Here is a 21,174-nt window from a genome sequence, read left to right on the forward strand (position 1 = left end):
ACCTGTACTTGATCCCAACTAAGATATAATTACCCCTTATTGGGGGCAGAACAGTCCTATTGGGTTTATTTAATAGTTAAATGATTCCATTTTCTCTGTAATAATAAAACAGTACCTGTACTTGATCCCAACTAAGATATAATTACCCCTTATTGGGGGCAGAACAGCCCTATTGGGTTTATTTAATGTTTAAATGATTCTCTTTTCTCTGTAATAATAAAACAGTACCTGTACTTGATCCCAACTAAGATATAATTAATCCTTATTGGGGGCAGAACAGCCCTATTGGGTTTATTTAATGTTTAAATGATTCCTTTTTCTCTGTAATAATAAAACAGTACCTGTACTTGATCCCAACTAAGATATAATTACCCCTTATTGGGGGCAGAAAAGCCCTATTGGGTTTATTTAATGGTTAAATGATTCCCTTTTCTCTGTAATAATAAAACAGTACCTGTACTTGATCCCAACTAAGATATAATTACCCCTTATTGGGGGCAGAAAAGCCCTATTGGGTTTATTTAATGGTTAAATGATTCCCTTTTCTCTGTAATAATAAAACAGTACCTGTACTTGATCCCAACTAAGATATAATTACCCCTTATTGGGGGCAGAACAGCCCTATTGGGTTTATTTAATGGTTAAATGATTCCCTTTTTCTCTGTAATAATAAAACAGTACCTGTACTTGATCCCAACTAAGATATAATTACCCCTTATTGGGGGCAGAACAGCCCTTTTGGGTTTATTTAATGGTTAAATGATTCCCTTTTCTCTGTAATAATAAAACAGTACCTGTACTTGATCCCAACTAAGATATAATTACCCCTTATTGGGGGTAACCATTATTTAATGGTTAAATGATTTTTAGCAGATTTAAGTAACAGGGGTTCTAATTATGGAAAGATCTCTTACCTGGAAAACTTTATGTCCAAAGCATTCTGAATAACAGATCCTACACCTGTACTGAATTTTCTTCCTTTTTCTTTAGCATGCTCCATGTATATGTTACAGGAAGCAATTAAAGGAACAGTAACACCAAAAAACCAAAGTGTCTAAAAGTTAATACAGTATAATATATTGTTGCCCTACTATACTCTACTATAGTTTATATAACCAAAGCTGCTGTGTAGCCATGGGGGCAGCCATACAAAGGAAAAAAGGCACAGGTTGCACTGCAGATAAATAAATCACCATTATATTGTGCAGAGCTTATCTGTTATCTTCTGTGTAACCTGTGCCTTTTCTCCTTTTTTCCAGCTTGAACGGCTGCCCCCATGGCTACACAGCAGGGTATTTATATAATCTATAGTAGGGTTTCTGTAGCAAACACACTGCTTTTTCCTTTGCAGGGCAACAGTACATTATATTGTAATTACTTTTATACAGTTTTGTTTTTTGGTGTTACTGTTCCTTTAAATACATTCAGTTAATATATACAGGTATGGGACTTACCAGAATGCCCAGGACCTGGGGTTTTCCAGATAAGGGGTCTGTCTGTAAGGATCTCCATATCTTAAGTCTACTAAAAAATCATAAATTAACCCAAATAGGATTGTTTTGCCTCCAATAAGGATTATATATATATATTATATCTTAGTTGGGATCAAGTACAGGTACTGTTTTATTATTACAGAGAAAAGGGAATCATTTAACCATTAAATAAACCCAATAGGGCTGTTCTGCCCCCAATAAGGGGTAATTATATCTTAGTTGGGATCAAGTACAGGTACTGTTTTATTATTACAGAGAAAAGGGAATCATTTAACCATTAAATAAACCCAATAGGGCTGTTCTGCCCCCAATAAGGGGTAATTATATCTTAGTTGGGATCAAGTACAGGTACTGTTTTATTATTACAGAGAAAAGGGAATCATTTAACCATTAAATAAACCCAATAGGCCTGTTCTGCCCCCAATAAGGATTAATTATATCTTAGTTGGGATCAAGTACAGGTACTGTTTTATTATTACAGAGAAAAGAGAATCATTTAACCATTAAATAAACCCAATAGGCTTGTTCTGCCTCCCTATAAGGGGTAATTATATCTTAGTTGGGATCAAGTACAGGTACTGTTTTATTATTACAGAGAAAAGGGAATCATTTAACCATTAAATAAACCCAATAGGCTTGTTTTGCCTCCCTATAAGGGGTAATTATATCTTAGTTGGGATCAAGTACAGGTACTGTTTTATTATTACAGAGAAAAGGGAATCATTTAAACATGAAATAAACCCAATAGGCTTGTTTTGCCTCCCTATAAGGGGTAATTATATCTTAGTTGGGATCAAGGACAAGGTACTGTTTTATTATTACAGAGAAAAAGGAAATCATTTTTGAAAACTGGAATTATTTGATTTTAAATGGAGTCTACAGGAGATGGCCTTCCTGTAATATGAAGCCTTGTGAATAATAGATTTCTGGATATCGAATCCCATACCTGTAGTAAGTACTGTATATATGTATATATATTTATAGATAGACAGATGGCCAGTTCAATGGAAACTAGGAGTTAAGCATGAAGCGGACAGCAAACAGGGTGCACTTGTATCATGGCGTGGAAATGTAGCTAAATGGCTGCATGTACGCCAACATAACTGACAGTGCTGGCTAAGGAAAGTACTCTAATGGAAAGAGAGGATTTATCTAGGTCAGGACTAAAACGCGTCGCTCTATGACAGGAGGGAGGGAAAAGCACTTTGTCTCTTTAGAAATAACAAGCCTCTCAGATCCAAGAGTGAACTAGATTTTTATTCCATCAAGGAAAAAATACAATGGCTTAATATGTCAGAGGCATGGCGGTGCGTAAACAACAATATATAATGGATGTGGTTAAACATACACTTATAGCCTTTCCCTTTCATAGCACGCATCAATAAACTATGGAACCCATACTGTGATGGGATTGGGGAATAGGGATAATTGTCATTTGGTGTATACAGTATCAGCCATACTAATTCCATATTATGGTGGTACTCTGTATAGGTATGGCATCCCTTACCTGGAAACCTGTTATCCAGAAAGCTCTGAATTACAGCAAGGCCATCACCCATAGAGTATGCAACCTATACTGTTATGGGACCGGTGAATAGGGATAAGTGTCATTTGGTGTATACAGTATCAGCCATACTATTTCCAAATCATGGTGGTACTCTGTATAGGTATGGCATCCCTTACCTGGAAACCTGTTATACAGAAAGCACTGAATTACAGCAAGGCCATCTCCCATAGAGTATAAAACCCATACTGGTATGGAACTGGAAAATAGGGATAAGTGTCATTTGGTATGTATATACTGTATAGGTATAGGGTCAATTATCTGGAAACCGATTATCAAGAAATTTCCTAATTACGGAAAAGCCATCTCCAATAGACTCCATTATAAGCAAATCATTCTAATTTTTAGAAATGATTTCCCTGTTTTCCAACTAACATATAATTAATCTTTATTTAATGTTTAAATTATTTTTCAGTAGACAAAGTATGGAGATCCAAATTATGGAAAGACCTATTATCTGGAAAACCACCAGGTCCCGAGCATTTGGATAACAGGTTCCATACTTGTATCTGCCAAACTATTCCACATCATGGTGGTACGGCATCCCTTATCTGGAATCCTGTTATCCAGAAAGCTCCAAATTACAGCAAGGCCATCACCCTTGACCAACTCTGATTTTTAATAATAATTACCTTTTTCTATGTAATAACAAAACTATTAATTTGAATGAATACATAATGGTGGCAAAAAATCCTATTGGGTTAATTTATTGGATTCCATATTTGTGCCTCACCTGAATAAGATGTGTTGGCACGGTGATGACGCAGACTGACAGGGATGTCCGGAGGAGACCTCGGAGGGCATAGAGAAACCTTGTGAGGCTGTGCTGATTTTCAGGACGTTCGTGACTGCAGATGTCATCGCCCCACAGCACGGAGCCGAGAGACTCAATTCCCACCCTCAGAACAGTCTTTGGTCGCTTCTGTTAGTGAAGGAAAGAAAAAAAAAGTAAAAAAAAAATCTTCCTCAGTAAATCATTAGTAGGACATAAAAAGGGCCTGTGGAACATCATTAGTGCCACTGTTTCTTCTAAATTTTCTAACCCTTTACATGCAGTAGAGAGTAAACCCTATGGCATGAAGAATGGAGGAAACCCTGTTACTGCCGGTATGTTTGGGGCCCAGTGTGACCCTGACTGATGTGCAATTTCAATTAAAGTCTGTAAAAAAACCAGCAGCCTAAGCTTGTGGGGGTCTTAAGGTGGCCATACATGGTAAGATTCTCTCCCACGATCTTTCCCCCCCCGATATGCCCACCTTGGCCCTAGGGCCAAACGACAACATTACAGTGCAGGGGATAGGAAACGTTAGAACGAGGACCATATCAATGAGCTAATGAGAGCCTCAATCTGACAGAAAAATCAAGCCTGTCTGATCAACATCTGGATGATTTTTGGCTACATATCGGTTGGGGAGGCTTGTTGGGGGGCTCCATACATGGGAAGATAAGCTGCCAAATTAATCTGAACAACCTGAATCCATATCTTAAATCTGCCTGTGTATGGCCACATTTACTCTGTGAGAGGGCAGTAGCCAAACTGTACACTAGTCTACAACCATTTCCACTGGAGAATAAGAACTCAAACCACACCCACTGAACCACTCTGGTCACATCGCATATCAGGTAAGCCCCACCCCTTTTAAGGCTCCAAATCTGGATTGTCCCAACTAGGATATAAAATGAGTAGCAATGCTTGATAACTTCTGATGCTTTTGGCCACCTGGGGGGTTTTGCCCCCAAAACAGCTTTTGCTCTCTAAATGGTTAGAATTGGTGTTTAACAACAGCTGGAGGAGTACAAGTTGCACATATACCTGATGTATATAATGAAAACATATTATAAGTTAAATGACTCCCCAAGGGGCCAGGTCATAGGCCTGCTCTGCTTTACCATAAAAACAAAACTTTCTGCCTATCGTTGAGGGCCCATATAATCCCCTGCATTGGTCAGTGTTTGTATCTAATTTAGATGTGTGATATATGCACCCTTCTACTGTACAGTGCTGCGGAATATGTTGGCACTTCATGATAATAATATGCCCCTTATTGCATTTATCATGACCTGGCGTACCCCTACAGTCTGGCAGCAGTGACAAATATTGAAATTCTTTTAAAAATGTTTTTTTTTTTCTGTAGTGAGTCAGTGTTATAAAATGGGATTAAGAGTCGGGAACTTCCCAGACATCTAATCGGGAAGGAAAGTATGAAAAAGCTTAGAAAAGCAAATTAGCATTGACAGACAGGTAAGTGGGGGGTGACTCTGGTCTGCTCGGTGGAATAAAGGACAGATAGTGATCAGTATCGCACCTTTTACTAGAAGTGCTGGTATCACATAGCTAAGAAATGTGTAAGAAGCCCTGAAGTGAGAAGGTTAGGATGCAACCTCCTGCTCACCGCTGATCATGTTCCTTAATCCGTGGCCCCAAGCAAGAGCGCATTAAGGACTCACAGGTTATGAGCTCCAACTTTCTGAGACACCACATACTTTTCTGGGGTTAAAAGGTTGTTGGAAAGGCAAGTGGGGCACTATATGATGATGCAGTTTCTCCAACACCAACAAAATGAATCCCCCCTACCAAGAGCCAAAAGCTCTTTGGTAGGTCAAAGCTGAAAGTGAAGAACAGAGGAGTAAATAAAGGGGGTGGAGATGTTTCAACCACACTAGGGCACAAAAATGTGATCTTTTCCATTATATTGCAGTATAAAGGGACAATGTGAAATAAGGCTTGGCTTGAGGGAATAGGAAGGGTAGTGAGCTTGGTTTGGTGCACTGGAAATTAAGGAGACAAGGACCACCTTGTACTTGTAAAGAGGACAGTTCTGTATGTGTCTTTGTGTGAGACACCATAGAGGCTGCGGAATGATGGGGCCCAATCACAACTATGCATAGGGCCCAATATTGTCTGAAACCATCCCTGGTAGTCAGGGCCGCCATCAGAAATCACGGGCCCCTCACAACAAGATTTTCTGGGCCCCCCTCCTCCCACACTCCCAATGGCCCCTCCCCGAGTGACCCCTCCCATCAATACAAAGGACATACAGACATTGGTAGCCAGGGCCCCCCTAAAACATTGGTGGCCAGGGGTTACGTTTTGCATTGGTGCCAGGGCAGGTACCCCCTAAATCAATGCTGGCCAGCCCAGGGCCCCCTAAAACATTGGTGCTCCCCCCAAATTACTCATACTATGGCCTGCCCTCTGCTGCTTCCTTCCGCATCCTTCGGCTCCCCCCCAGCGTCCTTCTGTTTCTTCCAAGACCACCCAAGCATCCTCCTGCTTCCCTCCAGGCCCCTCAAAGCATCCTCCTGCTCCCCCCCAAGCATCCTCCGGCTTCCCCCAGGGCACCCCCAGCATCCTCCTGCTTCCCCCAGGGCACCCCCAGCATCCTCCTGCTTCCCCCAGGGCCCCTCAAAGCATCCTCCGGTTTCCCCCAGAGCCCCCCCAGAATCCTCCGGCTTCCCCCAGCATCCTTCAGCTTACCCGCAGGGCCCCCAAGTATCCTTCAGCTTACCCCCAGGGCCCCCAAGTATCCTTCAGCTTACCCCCAGGGCCCCCCAAGTATCCTTTAGCTTACCCTCTAGCGTGGCCGGGCCCCCTTTAAAGCTCGGGCCCGGGACGATCGTACCCCCTGTGCCCCCCTGATGGCGGCCCTGCTGGTAGTAGCGGGAAATAGGTCAGGAGGAAGTAAAAGGCTTAACTAAAGAGGTAATTTCAAATAAGGGCAATAAAGCCACAGACAGAACAATCTATAGCCAACAAGGTACTGTAAATACAGTAGACTAGCATTCAGATCTGGAAGGATGGCTGCTGCACCCTGTGAGGATATTTATAGTGGTGAGCCTAAAGCAGGGGGCAATATAAACAGGGGTATACACAATTTCTGTGGCTTTCCATTAGAAATCTACCCCTACTATAGTGTAACACACTATTTGTGCTCTATACGTCAGCTCTAAGAGCTTGCAGTCTAACCTGGGGCATTTCCACCCCAAGTACTTTACAATAACGCACAGAAATATTCAGGGCAGTCCTTTAATGTTGGCTGCATATAGCAGAGAATAATATCATAGTAGCGAGCACACATGGAGACTCCATGGGATTGGAATGGTTAAGTAGGGAGGCCTCGGGGGGAATGGTTTGCACCTGAGGCTCATTAAGGACCTTTTAGAAAGCAGGCAGAGCTGTGGATCCGTACGCTGAGCAAGGACTCCGTGTCCCTGCTGTGGCTGGGAAAAAAGGCTGCAGATGGAAAGCTAGGCCCTAGGAGACCTAAGGGAAGCCAGGGAAGAGAAGCCAACCTGAGATAGCTCTGTGTGAGTCTGGCACTGCTTGGAGACTGCAAGAAAAGAGCAGAGCACTAGGAACAGTTCTGCACAGACGCCATAATGCCAGAGGGCCACAGTCTGTGCATCTCTGCTGTACTCTGTCTGATACAAGAACCCCCTACTTGCAACCATCTAGTTATACCTTGTATTAAAGTGGTGATCTAATGAAGCTCTTCATAGACCATACTCTTATCTACTGGCCACCAACTTTTGGGAAACACTGCTGTGAATTTATAATATAGCGGTGTATGTTGTATCCTTGGCATATGGGAAGCGACTAACTTATAAGCACAGCATCTAAGTTTATCAGTCAGAATGAAATAGATACATTAGGGGGAAAGGATCGGATCCCACATCCCCATCTCCCAAATTTGTAGTGTATATGTCTCATGGGTTCCAGTGAAGTGAACATGTCCAGAAAGCCCAAGGCCAGGAACTGGGGCAGGGCTGGGAATGAGATAACTGGAGGAGTGTGTTTGGAATTATGGAAGTTGCAGTTGGGTTGGAGAAATAATGAGAAAGGGGCAGCTTCCGCCCTCCCAGAGGAAATGGGTAGTAGAGCAGAGGGTTGTACTAGTATGAAGTCACAGTGGGAGGGGCACCCTGGGGCGGGGGCACAGTGATATGGGTATGAAGTGTAGGGCATAACATGGGTTAGGCCTGGGGCCAAAGTGATGGAAGAGGCCCAGTGGAAAGGGTGTGAGTTGTGGAGGAAAGCTGAACCCAGGAGGGACAAAAGGTGGGCTCCTCTCTCTTAAATGGTTTGCAGCCTTTAGTGGCTATCGGAGGTTAAAAGGAAGCTAATTGTTAAAAATTATATAAATGTAGTTGTTTACATTGCAATTGATGTTTATATGTTTGTTGTTATTTATGTAAATTTGTTAATAAACCAGCTGTGGCCTTTTTCACCCTAAGTGTTTTGTGTAGTCTAGTATGTTATCTTAATAAAGGGGGAGGAGCTTGTGGTTACGGCGGGGGGGCTGTCAAACTGATACTGCCCCTGTCAAATAAACATCCATAAATATATTCCCAGATATTTCAAATATGTTTTTTAGCAGTGGTTTTGAATTAGAATATAGACTTATTTCCCTTTTTATATTAATAGACTTCCCCAGGCCTCATGGGAAATGTATGCCAAGAATGTTGCCTGTTTTATGGCACAAATAATCACTTTTGCACATTTTTCAGAGTGCTGCTGCATATTTATTGTTTTCCTACCGAATTATAAATTCTCCAAGAAAGGGACTCTTGCATTATCCAGCATTCTGCAAATGGGAATTATGGCTCATCTAAAGCCTTTGTGAACCGCAGCTCCCTATACAATCAAACTGTTGGCCAGAGGATCAAAAATTCTGGATCTACCAGCTTTGGTCTACCTGTTATAATAACCCACTGGAATATTGATATTGATGTATATGGTCGGCTTATGGACAGCCACCTCCAGGGTCTTGTTAGAAGTATCCATCCACAACAATTCTCTACATAGGAGTTATCAATAAATCTTTCTCCTAAAGCATCATCAACATCTCTGTCTGAGGGGTCAGATGAAAACTCCACAAAAACTTGTAGCACATTTCTAGAACTTAATGGACCAGCCTAACCTACTATGTAACATTGACCCCTTCAGATAAAATGTGCTTGATCTGATAAAATGATTAGGTTTCCATTGGTGCTTATTGGTTGTCTGAAAGGACCAAATCAGGATTGGACTGGCAATCTGTGGGTTCTAGCAAATTCCAGAGGGGCTGCTGTAAGATTGCATAGACAGTCACTATTTAGTGGGGTAGTGGAAAGCTGAAATACCAAGGCCTATTTTCTCAGTCCAGGCCTGGGCCAAATGACTGGATCCATGAAACTGTATTATAATCAAATTTGGCCAAAATGGATGCATTCACACTGCCTGATACTACACCATGGGTATGGTATAGAACACGTAAGAACACGTAATTTCTATGTGTAAAGAGAAATGGTTTCATGATTAAAGATTTATCCCATATAGTATTATTTTCTCTCCTAACACCTCTTCGTTATGAAGCTGTTTGTCTCTTAGATGGTGTCCCCTCAAGAGGTAAGCTCTCATGGAGATGAAATGTAGATCATATTAATCTGAATTCTTCTATGATGGAAGTTCTCCTTTTAACCTGTCACATTGCTTTAGACAAGCATCGGAGTTAATGAGAAACTCCATGATCTTGAATTCTATCAGCAGCATCTAAATATCTTCAGAGGCCTCCGAGGCCCATCCCCTTGGCCCCCTTCTGGTAGTTCCCTCCGTGCTATCAGAGAAAGAAATGCTTGCACTGTCAACATTAAAAAAAAAAACAAATATTACGGCTTTCCATAAAAATCAGAACACAGCAAAACTCAGCAAACGTGGATATAAAAAAAATATACCAGGGAACAAGCACATCAAATAAAGTCTATTAACTGGATTTTCAGAGTGGGCGCCCTATTTGCCATGACTTTGCCTACTGCATTTTGTAACGTATCCTGATTTTTTAAGACGACCTGTCACCATGTTGGTGAGCAACTCTGCACACATGACTGTGGGAACTGTTATGACATGCCTGTTTCTATAGTTACCGCAACGAGTGAGGAGAGCTTCCAGTCAGAGACCAATTTGCTTCTCCGGAGGGGCACTGCCACCAAAGGCAAGGCTTGCTTTGCCCACAGGGTCTCTGCAGACTCGGAAATTTGAGCAGTGAGCTAAATGAGCATCGAGTTCTCCCTAATAACTCCTACCATGGGCAAATAACATCAGATAAAAACAAGAGCCAAACTTATCTCACTAGTCTTGTCCAGCTAGATAAATTAGTGTGAACCCTGGTGGGCTTCTAACGGCAGGTTTTGGTATTAATATATGTATTCTCCATCCTCCATGATTATCATTAATGCTACAGAGATCATTAATGCTACAGAGAGCCCATCAAGCACTTACTTTTCCAAAACCATAAAAAGCATTTATTAATGAAGCAAATATTTCAGAACATAAAGCTAGGTGGACTCTTTTGGAAAGATGTGCATCATCATCACGCAACTTCTTTATTGCATCTCATATTATCTTACTAACTCACTGCCCCAGCTATGGAAAATAAGGAAAATTTACAAGGGGAGGCAAAATATGTGTTTTGCAGTGTTTTGCCCGTTTATGTATTCAACCCAGCAGCACGAGAAGCGCAGCATACTATGTGGTGGCACGTGAGCAAGATTTAGGAAAGCCAGGGGACACCAAGGGGCACATTTACTAATCCACGAACGTCCGAAAAACGTCCGAATGCGTTTTTTTCATAATGATCGGTATTTTGCGACTTTTTTGCAAATTGTTGCGAATTTTTCGAGCGCTCAATACGAAAAAGTCGCGACAATTCGCAAAAGTCATAATGGCTATGAAAAAGTCGCGACAATTCACGAAAGTCATAATGGCTATGAAAAAGTCGCAACAATTCACGAAATTTGTAATGGCTATGAAAAAGTTGCGACAATTTGTGCAAGTCGTAACGGTTACAAAAAAGTCGCGACAATTTACGGAAAAGTCGTACCGGCGACGGAAAAATCGCAAAAATACGAAAAAGTCGCAAAATGTTCGTTTTACAATCCAAATTTTTCTCATTCGGATTCGTGGATTAGTAAATCAGCCCCCAAGTGTCGGAGTGCCCTATACTTACTACCTTTTTAATCATACACAAAGCCTAGAGAAAGCCTTGTACCTGCCATGGGGACAAGTGCCAGTGTTTCATGTATGGACCCTAAAGGTGGCCACACACGTAGCAATTTCGGTCGGCTCGTCAAGTCGCCATAAACGCACTGAATATCGTACGAGATATTATTGGTGCGTGTATGGCCGGCTTAAGGGGCACAATTTTGTGCAGTTCAGCACTTGTTCCTGTCTCATGTTAACTAGGTTAGAATGGTGATTCCCCAACGAGTGGCTTTTGAGCAATATGTTGCTCACCCTTGGACAGGGTCGGACTGGGCCGCCGGGACAAATCCCGGTGGGCCCCGGCGGCCCTGACCCGACCCTTGTCAGCGCTCCCCCTGCCCGAATGTTCCCCTGGCGCGTTAAATTTACATGCGCTCAAGGGAGGACGTCGGGTGGGGGGACCCTGCGGGGTGGTTAGGGGGGACCATGAGGGGGAGGAGATTAGGGGATGCGGCCAGCGGGGACCCTGGGTGCATTTTGGAGAAAAATACAAATAAATATGAAAATATGATGACTGCAGATATTAAAGGCACTTGATACCTGGGGATTGGATCCATCGTACCCCTCCTGGTGAACTACTCGCTGGATAGCTTCAAGGAGCTGGTTGTAATTGCAAGTCACCTCGCTATTTAAGATGGAAACAAAGTAGTTAATATAAGATTTGCATTATTGGAAATATGAGTATGCAGCCAAAAAAGGGTGAAACAGATAGATATAGTTCACTAGTTACACATGGATTATTTGGGAGTCGCCCTTTTTTAACCCTGTCCTTTCCCTGGTCACCCATAGTAACAGCCCAGTCTCCTGCCTTCTGTAATTCGCACTTGAATTAATGATAACCCCTTCCAAAAAGTAGGCCTAAAACGTACCCCTGTGTATTTCACAACAGGCAGTGGTGAGTGAAAGATTGGGCACTTGGCCAGGGGCATTAATCTTAACACTTGTTTCCATAGAAGACATTAGGGCTTATTTGCTTACCTAAACAAAGTATGCAAAGTGCAATTTTGAGCGTAATTGGCATGTTTTTCCCCCACACTGCACTTTTGATCCAGAATTCGGCATCATTGTGAAAACAAACGGGTGTCGTGATTGTGCTATGCCTACCACCACTGCTCCTGATTCTGCAAAATGGGTGCAACTGCAGGTGCACTTTGTCGCAAATTGGGTGCACTGAATATTTTCTAAGTCTGCCTGGTGTTTTCAGTGTTCTGCGAGTGAATGGCATCTTTAGGCGCAAGCGGAGCCAAGTGCAACCATAGGGATGTGCAAAGAGTGCATTTTGATGTGAGAAACTTTAATGAAACCACTTGTCATTGCTACCCCGAAAACATGCAAATGCTCAGTTTTGGGTCAAACTGGAGGTACAGGGGGAATGTGAGGCATTTTCATTACATGATTTCATTATATTACCATAGACCTAAGAAGCTGCACAGAAGAAGAAGAAGAAGAAGAAAGAAGAAAGAAGAAGAAAAAAAACTTTAATGGAGAAAGTAGAGTAGGTTTGGAGGCTACTGATGCATTGGCCCAAAGGATTGAACTATCTATCGGATCATCCAATACAAACACACAACAGCATATGTCTGGTCTGGTTTTAAACTGTCACATGATAAAGATGAATTAGCGAAGTCCAATGAACTAGTTCTTCAAACTGAGCACTTAATTTTAAAAAACAATTACCTGAAGAGTAATTGGAACACTTGACTACTATGATCAATAGCAAAGTGCACGGGGGGGACCTCTAGCTGCAAGGGAAAGGTACTTAATGGAACACCCTGCAATGATTCCTCTTCTACGGTCAATAATAAGTTTATAATACTCAGACAAGTCATTTTAGCTAGCTCTACCCTTTAACATGGCTGCCAAAGTCAATATTGTACCCTGTGGATGTAAAAGGGTTAATTGTATAGGCAAAAAATGTAAATGTTTGCAAACGAGTCCCCGGACTGTCTACTCTGGCAGGCAAAGCTGGATTCCTGGGAGTTCCATAGAACACAGTGGGTTATAGGTGACTGCTTTGGAAAACCTTTACACAATGGAGAATATAATGAAACCGCCACTGAATTTAAATAGTAATCACAGATAATTAACACATGGTTAATGAGCTGCTTTCCCGAACACACCTGATCATTATACCTCAGAGCCCAACGGGTGCCACTACTGAGATAGTAATGAAAATAAACGAGGGAACTGATCTCTGCAGTTACCAAGCGCTTCTTGTCCTTAATGAAAAACAAGAACACAGGTCTGCAAATATATATATATATATATATATATATATATATATATATATATATATATATATATATATATATAGCAAAAAGGGGAAAGTTGTGCTCACCATTAAATTTTAAACCTTTAGACAGGGACCACAAAATTCATACAGATAAATACAAGAGCCCCTCTGTTCTCACCCATTATCAATATATATAGGACACTGAGACATTCTGTGCATTAAGCTACCAAGAAATGCCCTCCCCTTTAAGAAAAACAGGGATTGTTTGTCCATATATTGAAATATATTCAAACTGGCAAACATCAATATTCTGAGACACTGCAATTGATCTTCATTTTTAATTTTTCAGTTATTTAGCTTTTTGTTCAGCAACTTTTCCGTTTGGTATTTCAGCAGCTATCGGGTTGCTAGGTTGTTGTTTATCCTAACAACCAGGCTGTGATTTGAATGAGAAACTGGAATATGAATAGGAGAGGGACTGAATAGAAAGATAACAATAAATTGTAGCCTCACAGAGCAACAGTTTTTTGCCAGATTGAGGTCAGTGACCCCCATCTGAAAGCTAGAAAGATACAGAAAAGGAAGGCAAATGACAAAAAAAAATTATTAAGATCAATGGCAAAGTTGCTAGGAATAGGATCATCTATAACATACTATAAGTTAAACTTAAAGATGAATCACCCATTTAATGTCTTTAGCATATTGATAATAGGTGAGTGTAGAGTTATATTGTCTATACATATATATATATATAAATACAGAAGGGACTCTCCAAAGATGCAGAATGAGCATTAAGGGGTCCATTCATTAAAGCACGAATTTCGGATTGTTGAAAGCAAGATTGGAAAAATTTCGTAGTAACCACGATAATTTCTGATGTACGTAAATTGCGCGGAAATTTGTGTCATGGTCGTAGGAAAATATTTTGGTTGCGATCTGAAAGTTACAAAGTTTTCGTATCCGAACGATTGTAAACGACGCGAAAATCTTTCTGGCTTTGAAACTTCAATGCATGATTTTGGAAGCCTCCCATAGGACTCAATGGCACTCTGCAGCTCCAACCCGGCCCAAGGAAAGTCTCCCATAGGGCTCAATGGCACTCTGCAGCTCCAACCTGGCCCAAGGAAAGTCTCCCATAGGGCTCAATGGCACTCTGCAGCTCCAACCCGGCCCAAGGAAAGTCTCCCATAGGGCTCAATGGCACTCTGCAGCTCCAACCCGGCCCAAGGAAAGTCTCCCATAGGGCTCAATGGCACTCTGCAGCTCCAACCCGGCCCAAGGAAAGTCTCCCATAGGGCTCAATGGCACTCTGCAGCTCCAACCCGGCCCAAGGAAAGTCTCCCATAGGGCTCAATGGCACTCTGCAGCTCCAACCCGGCCCAAGGAAAGTCTCCCATAGGGCTCAATGGCACTCTGCAGCTCCAACCCTGCCCAAGGAAAGTCTCCCATAGGGCTCAATGGCACTCTGCAGCTCCAACCTGGCCCAAGGAAAGTCTCCCATAGGGCTCAATGGCACTCTGCAGCTCCAACCCGGCCCAAGGAAAGTCTCCCATAGGGCTCAATGTCACTCTGCAGCTCCAACCCGGCCCAAGGAAAGTCACCCATAGGGCTCAATGGCACTCTGCAGCTCCAACCCGGCCCAAGGAAAGTCTCCCATAGGGCTCAATGGCACTCTGCAGCTCCAACCCTGCCCAAGGAAAGTCTCCCATAGGGCTCAATGGCACTCTGCAGCTCCAACCTGGCCCAAGGAAAGTCTCCCATAGGGCTCAATGGCACTCTGCAGCTCCAACCCGGCCCAAGGAAAGTCTCCCATAGGGCTCAATGTCACTCTGCAGCTCCAACCCGGCCCAAGGAAAGTCACCCATAGGGCTCAATGGCACTCTGCAGCTCCAACCCGGCCCAAGGAAAGTCTCCCATAGGGCTCAATGGCACTCTGCAGCTCCAACCCGGCCCAAGGAAAGTCTCCCATAGGGCTCAATGGCACTCTGCAGCTCCAACCCGGCCCAAGGAAAGTCTCCCATAGGGCTCAATGGCACTCTGCAGCTCCAACCCGGCCCAAGGAAAGTCTCCCATAGGGCTCAATGGCACTCTGCAGCTCCAACCTGGCCCAAGGAAAGTCTCCCATAGGGCTCAATGGCACTCTGCAGCTCCAACCCGACCCAAGGAAAGTCTCCCATAGGACTCAATGGCACTCTGCAGCTCCAACCCGACCCAAGGAAAGTCTCCCATAGGACTCAATGGCACTCTGCAGCTCCAACCCAACCCAAGGAAAGTCTCCCATAGGACTCAATGGCACTCTGCAGCTCCAACCTGGCCCAAGGAAAGTCTCCCATAGGGCTCAATGCCACTCTGCAGCTCCAACCTGGCCCAAGGAAAGTCTCCCATAGGGCTCAATGGCACTCTGCAGCTCCAACCTGGCCCAAGGAAAGTCTCCCATAGGGCTCAATGGCACTCTGCAGCTCCAACCTGGCCCAAGGAAAGTCTCCCATAGGGCTCAATGGCACTCTGCAGCTCCAACCCGGCCCAAGGAAAGTCTCCCATAGGGCTCAATGGCACTCTGCAGCTCCAACCCTGCCCAAGGAAAGTCTCCCATAGGGCTCAATGGCACTCTGCAGCTCCAACCCGGCCCAAGGAAAGTCTCCCATAGGGCTCAATGGCACTCTGCAGCTCCAACCCGGCCCAAGGAAAGTCTCCCATAGGGCTCAATGTCACTCTGCAGCTCCAACCCGGCCCAAGGAAAGTCACCCATAGGGCTCAATGGCACTCTGCAGCTCCAACCCGGCCCAAGGAAAGTCTCCCATAGGGCTCAATGGCACTCTGCAGCTCCAACCCGGCCCAAGGAAAGTCTCCCATAGGGCTCAATGGCACTCTGCAGCTCCAACCCGGCCCAAGGAAAGTCTCCCATAGGGCTCAATGGCACTCTGCAGCTCCAACCCGGCCCAAGGAAAGTCTCCCATAGGGCTCAATGGCACTCTGCAGCTCCAACCCGGCCCAAGGAAAGTCTCCCATAGGGCTCAATGGCACTCTGCAGCTCCAACCTGGCCCAAGGAAAGTCTCCCATAGGGCTCAATGGCACTCTGCAGCTCCAACCTGGCCCAAGGAAAGTCTCCCATAGGGCTCAATGGCACTCTGCAGCTCCAACCCAGCCCAAGGAAAGTCTCCCATAGGGCTCAATGGCACTCTGCAGCTCCAACCCAGCCCAAGGAAAGTCTCCCATAGAGCTCAATGGCACTCTGCAGCTCCAACCCGGCCCAAGGAAAGTCTCCCATAGGGCTCAATGGCACTCTGCAGCTCCAACCTGGCCAAGGAAAGTCACGATACCAAAGCTTGAATGAATAACGAAATTTTCCTTGTCATTTTTTTGCCTCCAATAAGGATTAATTATAGAGAAATATTTACTTATAATGGGGTCTATGAGAGACAGCCTTCCCGTAATTTGGAACTTTCTGGAAAATAGATCCCATACCTGTAACTCCACATTATAAAAATAAAAAAAGGAGCTATGTATGAAGAATGGAGCAAATCTTATGTTTATTTTAATGACAAATAACTATTTCTAGAGAAAATCTGTTTCCACTATATGCTTATTTAAAAAAAATAAAAAAAGGAAAGAAAACCTACGTGGACACCCCATTTCCTAAATGCATTCGGCACGAGAAGATAAATATTAGAAGCAATGTGTCCGGTTGCATTTAGAGCACCTTGTTAAGGCCACTTTGTCACCAAACGTCTCCCTTAGTTTAACAATGGTTTTTAGCTAATTAACTTTTATGCTTTCGTTCAGCATTCTGGTGACTGATAAAACATGAGTTGGCAAGAGGGTATCCTGGTTACGGCCAAGTCGTTAGCTTCCTTATTGATACAGTCTCTAAGCATTTACTAAAGGTTAGTCTATCAAAGATATGACAAATAGGCTTATTATCTGGAAGTGGACTCCATTAGGAAATATTGCTCGAGCTTCTTTGGGCCAAATGTATTTAGAAACCTTAGCACAACACACAATAGGGGCACATCCTATATGTATATATAATTATATGATGATTTTTTTTCTCTTGCTAGGCAGGAGGGGGTAAGGGTATTTACAGTTTGTACAACAGAACATACAGTGTGAATTAATTACTTTATGAGAAACAGATGTGGCTTGATGGATTGTTGATGCTTATCAGTAACACGCTACGAGCTATTATGATGCTCGGTTTCCGCTTTCTTTGTAAGGGCTCTATCACAGGGGAGAATTTGTTAGCCGCTACTTTGTATAAGTAATCAGTCGCTTCTCAATAGCTGCAACGTCTAGCTGTGTTGTACTTGAGCAGCAATAAGTCATGGCTTTCTTTAGAGTTAGTCGGTGGCCACTGTTTATACTATGTAAGGCTGCTGAGCTGATGTTGAGCTACAATTGCCATCACCCAAAACCCTATAATTATTGGTGGATTCTAGCAACTGTGCAAGGTACCATCCAATTCAAGAGGTTATTATAACTATTACTAGACTTAAAATTTCTCCTTACCTATATTTCTATCCCACAGAACCTTCCCAGAGGCTATTATCCTCCTATTGCTACTATAGGCACCATCTCTCCCTACTATACCTGCTATCCCACAGCCCCAGTCCCTTCCCAGAGGCTATTATCCCCCCACTGCTACTATAGGCACCATCTCTCCCTACTATACCTGCTATCCCACAGCCCCAGTCCCTTCCCAGAGGCTATTATCCCACTGCTACTATAGGCACCATCTCTCCCTACTATACCTGCTATCCCACAGCCCCAGTCCCTTCCCAGAGGCTATTATCCCTCCACTGCTACTATAGGCACCATCTCTCCCTACTATACCTGCTATCCCACAGCCCCAGTCCCTTCCCAGAGGCTATTATCCCTCCACTGCTACTATAGGCACCATCTCTCCCTACTATACCTGCTATCCCACAGCCCCAGTCCCTTCCCAGAGGCTATTATCACCCCACTGCTACTATAGGCACCATCTCTCCCTACTATACCTGCTATCCCACAGCCCCAGTCCCTTCCCAGAGGCTATTATCCCCCCACTGCTACTATAGGCACCATCTCTCCCTATTATACCTGCTATCCCACAGCCCCAGTCCCTTCCCAGAGGCTATTATCACCCCACTGCTACTATAGGCACCATCTCTCCCTACTATACCTGCTATCCCACAGCCCCAGTCCCTTCCCAGAGGCTATTATCCCTCCACTGCTACTATAGGCACCATCTCTCCCTACTATACCTGCTATCCCACAGCCACAGTCCCTTCCCAGAGGCTATTATCACCCCACTGCTACTATAGGCACCATCTCTCCCTACTATCCAAAAGCCACATTCGATTCCTATTCCCCTTTTATATAATGGCTTTATGAAGTGTCCACAGGGTGTCTGGCATACAGAAACTATTAAATAATTGCATCGATGGAGGTTCCAGAGTGGACTGCAACAGGTTACAATCTACAGAGAAGGAAAAGCTTTTGGAGTCAACATAATATCCAGTTTTTTAAGCTATTCTGGAGAAAAAAAGAAGAAAAGGCTTTTGATTCACATGTCAAGATTTTTTTTTTTTGTAAAGACTGATATCTTAATAGAGAGAGTAATAGTGTGAGGTTACTGGTCTTTCTTCCCATTACTAGGATCAGTTCCATATGATGACTTGCCACTGTTACCTAATTTGCTAACACCCTTTCTTTGTTGTGATTGCCAGTGAATAAGTGCATTGTCACCCTACTTAAACAGGCAAGTCATTCTGGGTAAATCTCCACTCTATCCTTTTGTTAGAAACCATCTTTGTTCTTGCAAAAAGAATAGCTTGTCTCACCCAGGGGGGTCTCCGCTAAACGCAATGTATATCAATTGGCTGCGAGCTCCTAGGCAAAAGTTTACCGAGCAGCACAACGGCTAAGAAGCTCGCTAGTTTGATGTGTAAATGTGAAAGTCCCCATGTGCTTGTTCGCTGAATGTGTGCACTTTCTCATTACAAAACTATGACATATTTAAAACAGCAGGAAGGACTCACCATTTATATGGGGCAGGAAGTAATAGGAAAACAAAGGAAAGGGGTGCCTATGAATACCTAAGAGAAGTGGAACAAATGTAATGCGATGTAAAAAAAAATACAAAATTAGCTGATTTAATTCAACTTATGGAATCTACCAAGCACATAGTGATATTTCTGTTGTTCTGTTTAAAAAATACAGAAATATGCATATGAATTCTTCTTAAATGTCTTGTTATATGTGCAACAGTTACAAATTTCAGGACCCCAAAGTTCTGGAATCGGGGTTGATTGTGGCAACATGGTTGGCCTCTGTGTATTTAGATGGAGAAGAAGCAGAGAACATGGTTGGCCTGTGTCATTCTGGCATTAGATGGAACAGAAAACTGGGTTGCCCAGTGCGTATGATGAAAGAGAACATGGTTGCCCCGTGTCCATTTGGCTTGAGATGGAACAGAGAACATGGTTGCTCTGTGTCCATCTGGCTTGAGATGGAACAGAGAACATGGTTGCCCTGTGCATATGATGAAAGAGAACATGGTTGCCCCGTGCCTATCTGGCTGGAGATAAAAGAGAACATGGTTTCCCTGTGCGTATTTGGTTGGAGATAAGAGAGAACATGGTTGCCCTGTGCATATGATGAAAGAGAACATGGTTGCCCTGTGTCTATCTGGCTGGAGTAACAAGTGTGTTTGTTGAGATAAAAGAGAACATGGTTATCCTGTTTCCATCTTGCTGGAGATGGAAAAGAGAACATTGTTGGCCTGTGCCTATCTGGCTGGAGATGGAATAGAGAACAAGGAGACCTTTGTCTAACTGACATTAGATAGAATAGAAATCAGGGTTATCCTGTGCGTATCTGGCTGGAGATGGAACAGAGAACATAGTTATCCAGTGCGTACCTGCCTGGAGCTGAAAGAGAACATAGTTGGCCTGTAGATAGCTCTAGCATGACCAGAAATAACCAGGGAAATTGGCAATCAGAAACATTAGGAGGTATCTATGCAGCCAAGTGGAAGGGTTCCAGAGGGGGTACATTGAGTGCACAGGCTGCATCCCCTTAAAAAAAAACAAAAAACTTCTTGGCATTTATAGGAGTTGTAGCAATTGATAAACTCAGCTAAGAGGCAATAAGCTTCTGAACCCAAGCAGAAGCAATAATAGTATGCAAATGGACAAATATAAGATGCCTTTACAACTCGACTCAAAATTATCTTACCAACCCATTGGCAACTTTGTTCTTCCTATCTCACTGCAATCCCCTGCTCAAGCAAAGTAACCAGCGGGTGTTTAGAGTTCCAGTCTTTGGCACTCATGGGAGGCACATGACGCCATGGGATGTTAATAATGACATTACTGAGAATTCATACTGTCTAAAAAACTGACCAAGGACGATCCTCCGAGGCACCCATCAGTGCAACTTTTTAAACAGTGATCAATCTGACATAATCGTGGCCACCATCATCATTTTTGGAAGTCATCTGGGGTGCTGTAGGTTTTAGAACCACAACATAAACTTTTTTTTTTTGTTTTTTTTAATGAAGGGCTATGGAAAAACTGGCTAATGGCTCCTTGTTTGTCACTATTTCCATTAGAAGAACCCCTCATCTCCATGACACCTGACAACATGTTCTCATCCTAAGTGATGGTTCTGTGTCGGTCTCTACCCAATTCACCTACTCAGTAAGGGATATGTGATTTTTTTTTTTTTTCCATTCACAAATAAAACAGAACAAGAACAGCGGAGATAAGGGTGTTTGTGGGATAAGAACGGGGAGGTTTATCTGTAAGTGCAGTTAACAGGCTTAATGTTATTTACTATTAAAATAAAACCCTTAAAATCCTTCTCCATCTTCCAAAGGTGTAC

At 43.3% G+C, this 21,174-nt stretch overlaps 1 protein-coding gene across 2 annotated transcripts in view; it reads right to left on the reverse strand.

The window, feature by feature from the left end:
- The window catches only part of elp4 (elongator acetyltransferase complex subunit 4), a 171,887-nt gene that overhangs the window by 103,441 nt on the left and 47,272 nt on the right, over positions 1–21,174 (reverse strand). For both annotated transcript variants that reach the window (XM_002938709.5, XM_031900519.1), the window contains exons 6-7: positions 11,618–11,702; positions 3,791–3,979 (exon numbers count right to left, since the gene is read on the reverse strand). In XM_002938709.5, coding sequence (XP_002938755.1) covers positions 3,791–3,979; positions 11,618–11,702 — 274 coding nt within the window. The remainder of the gene's footprint in view (positions 1–3,790; positions 3,980–11,617; positions 11,703–21,174) is intronic.

Source organism: Xenopus tropicalis, chromosome 4 (genome assembly GCF_000004195.4).
Source record: "Xenopus tropicalis strain Nigerian chromosome 4, UCB_Xtro_10.0, whole genome shotgun sequence".
Lineage (NCBI taxonomy): Eukaryota > Metazoa > Chordata > Amphibia > Anura > Pipidae > Xenopus > Xenopus tropicalis.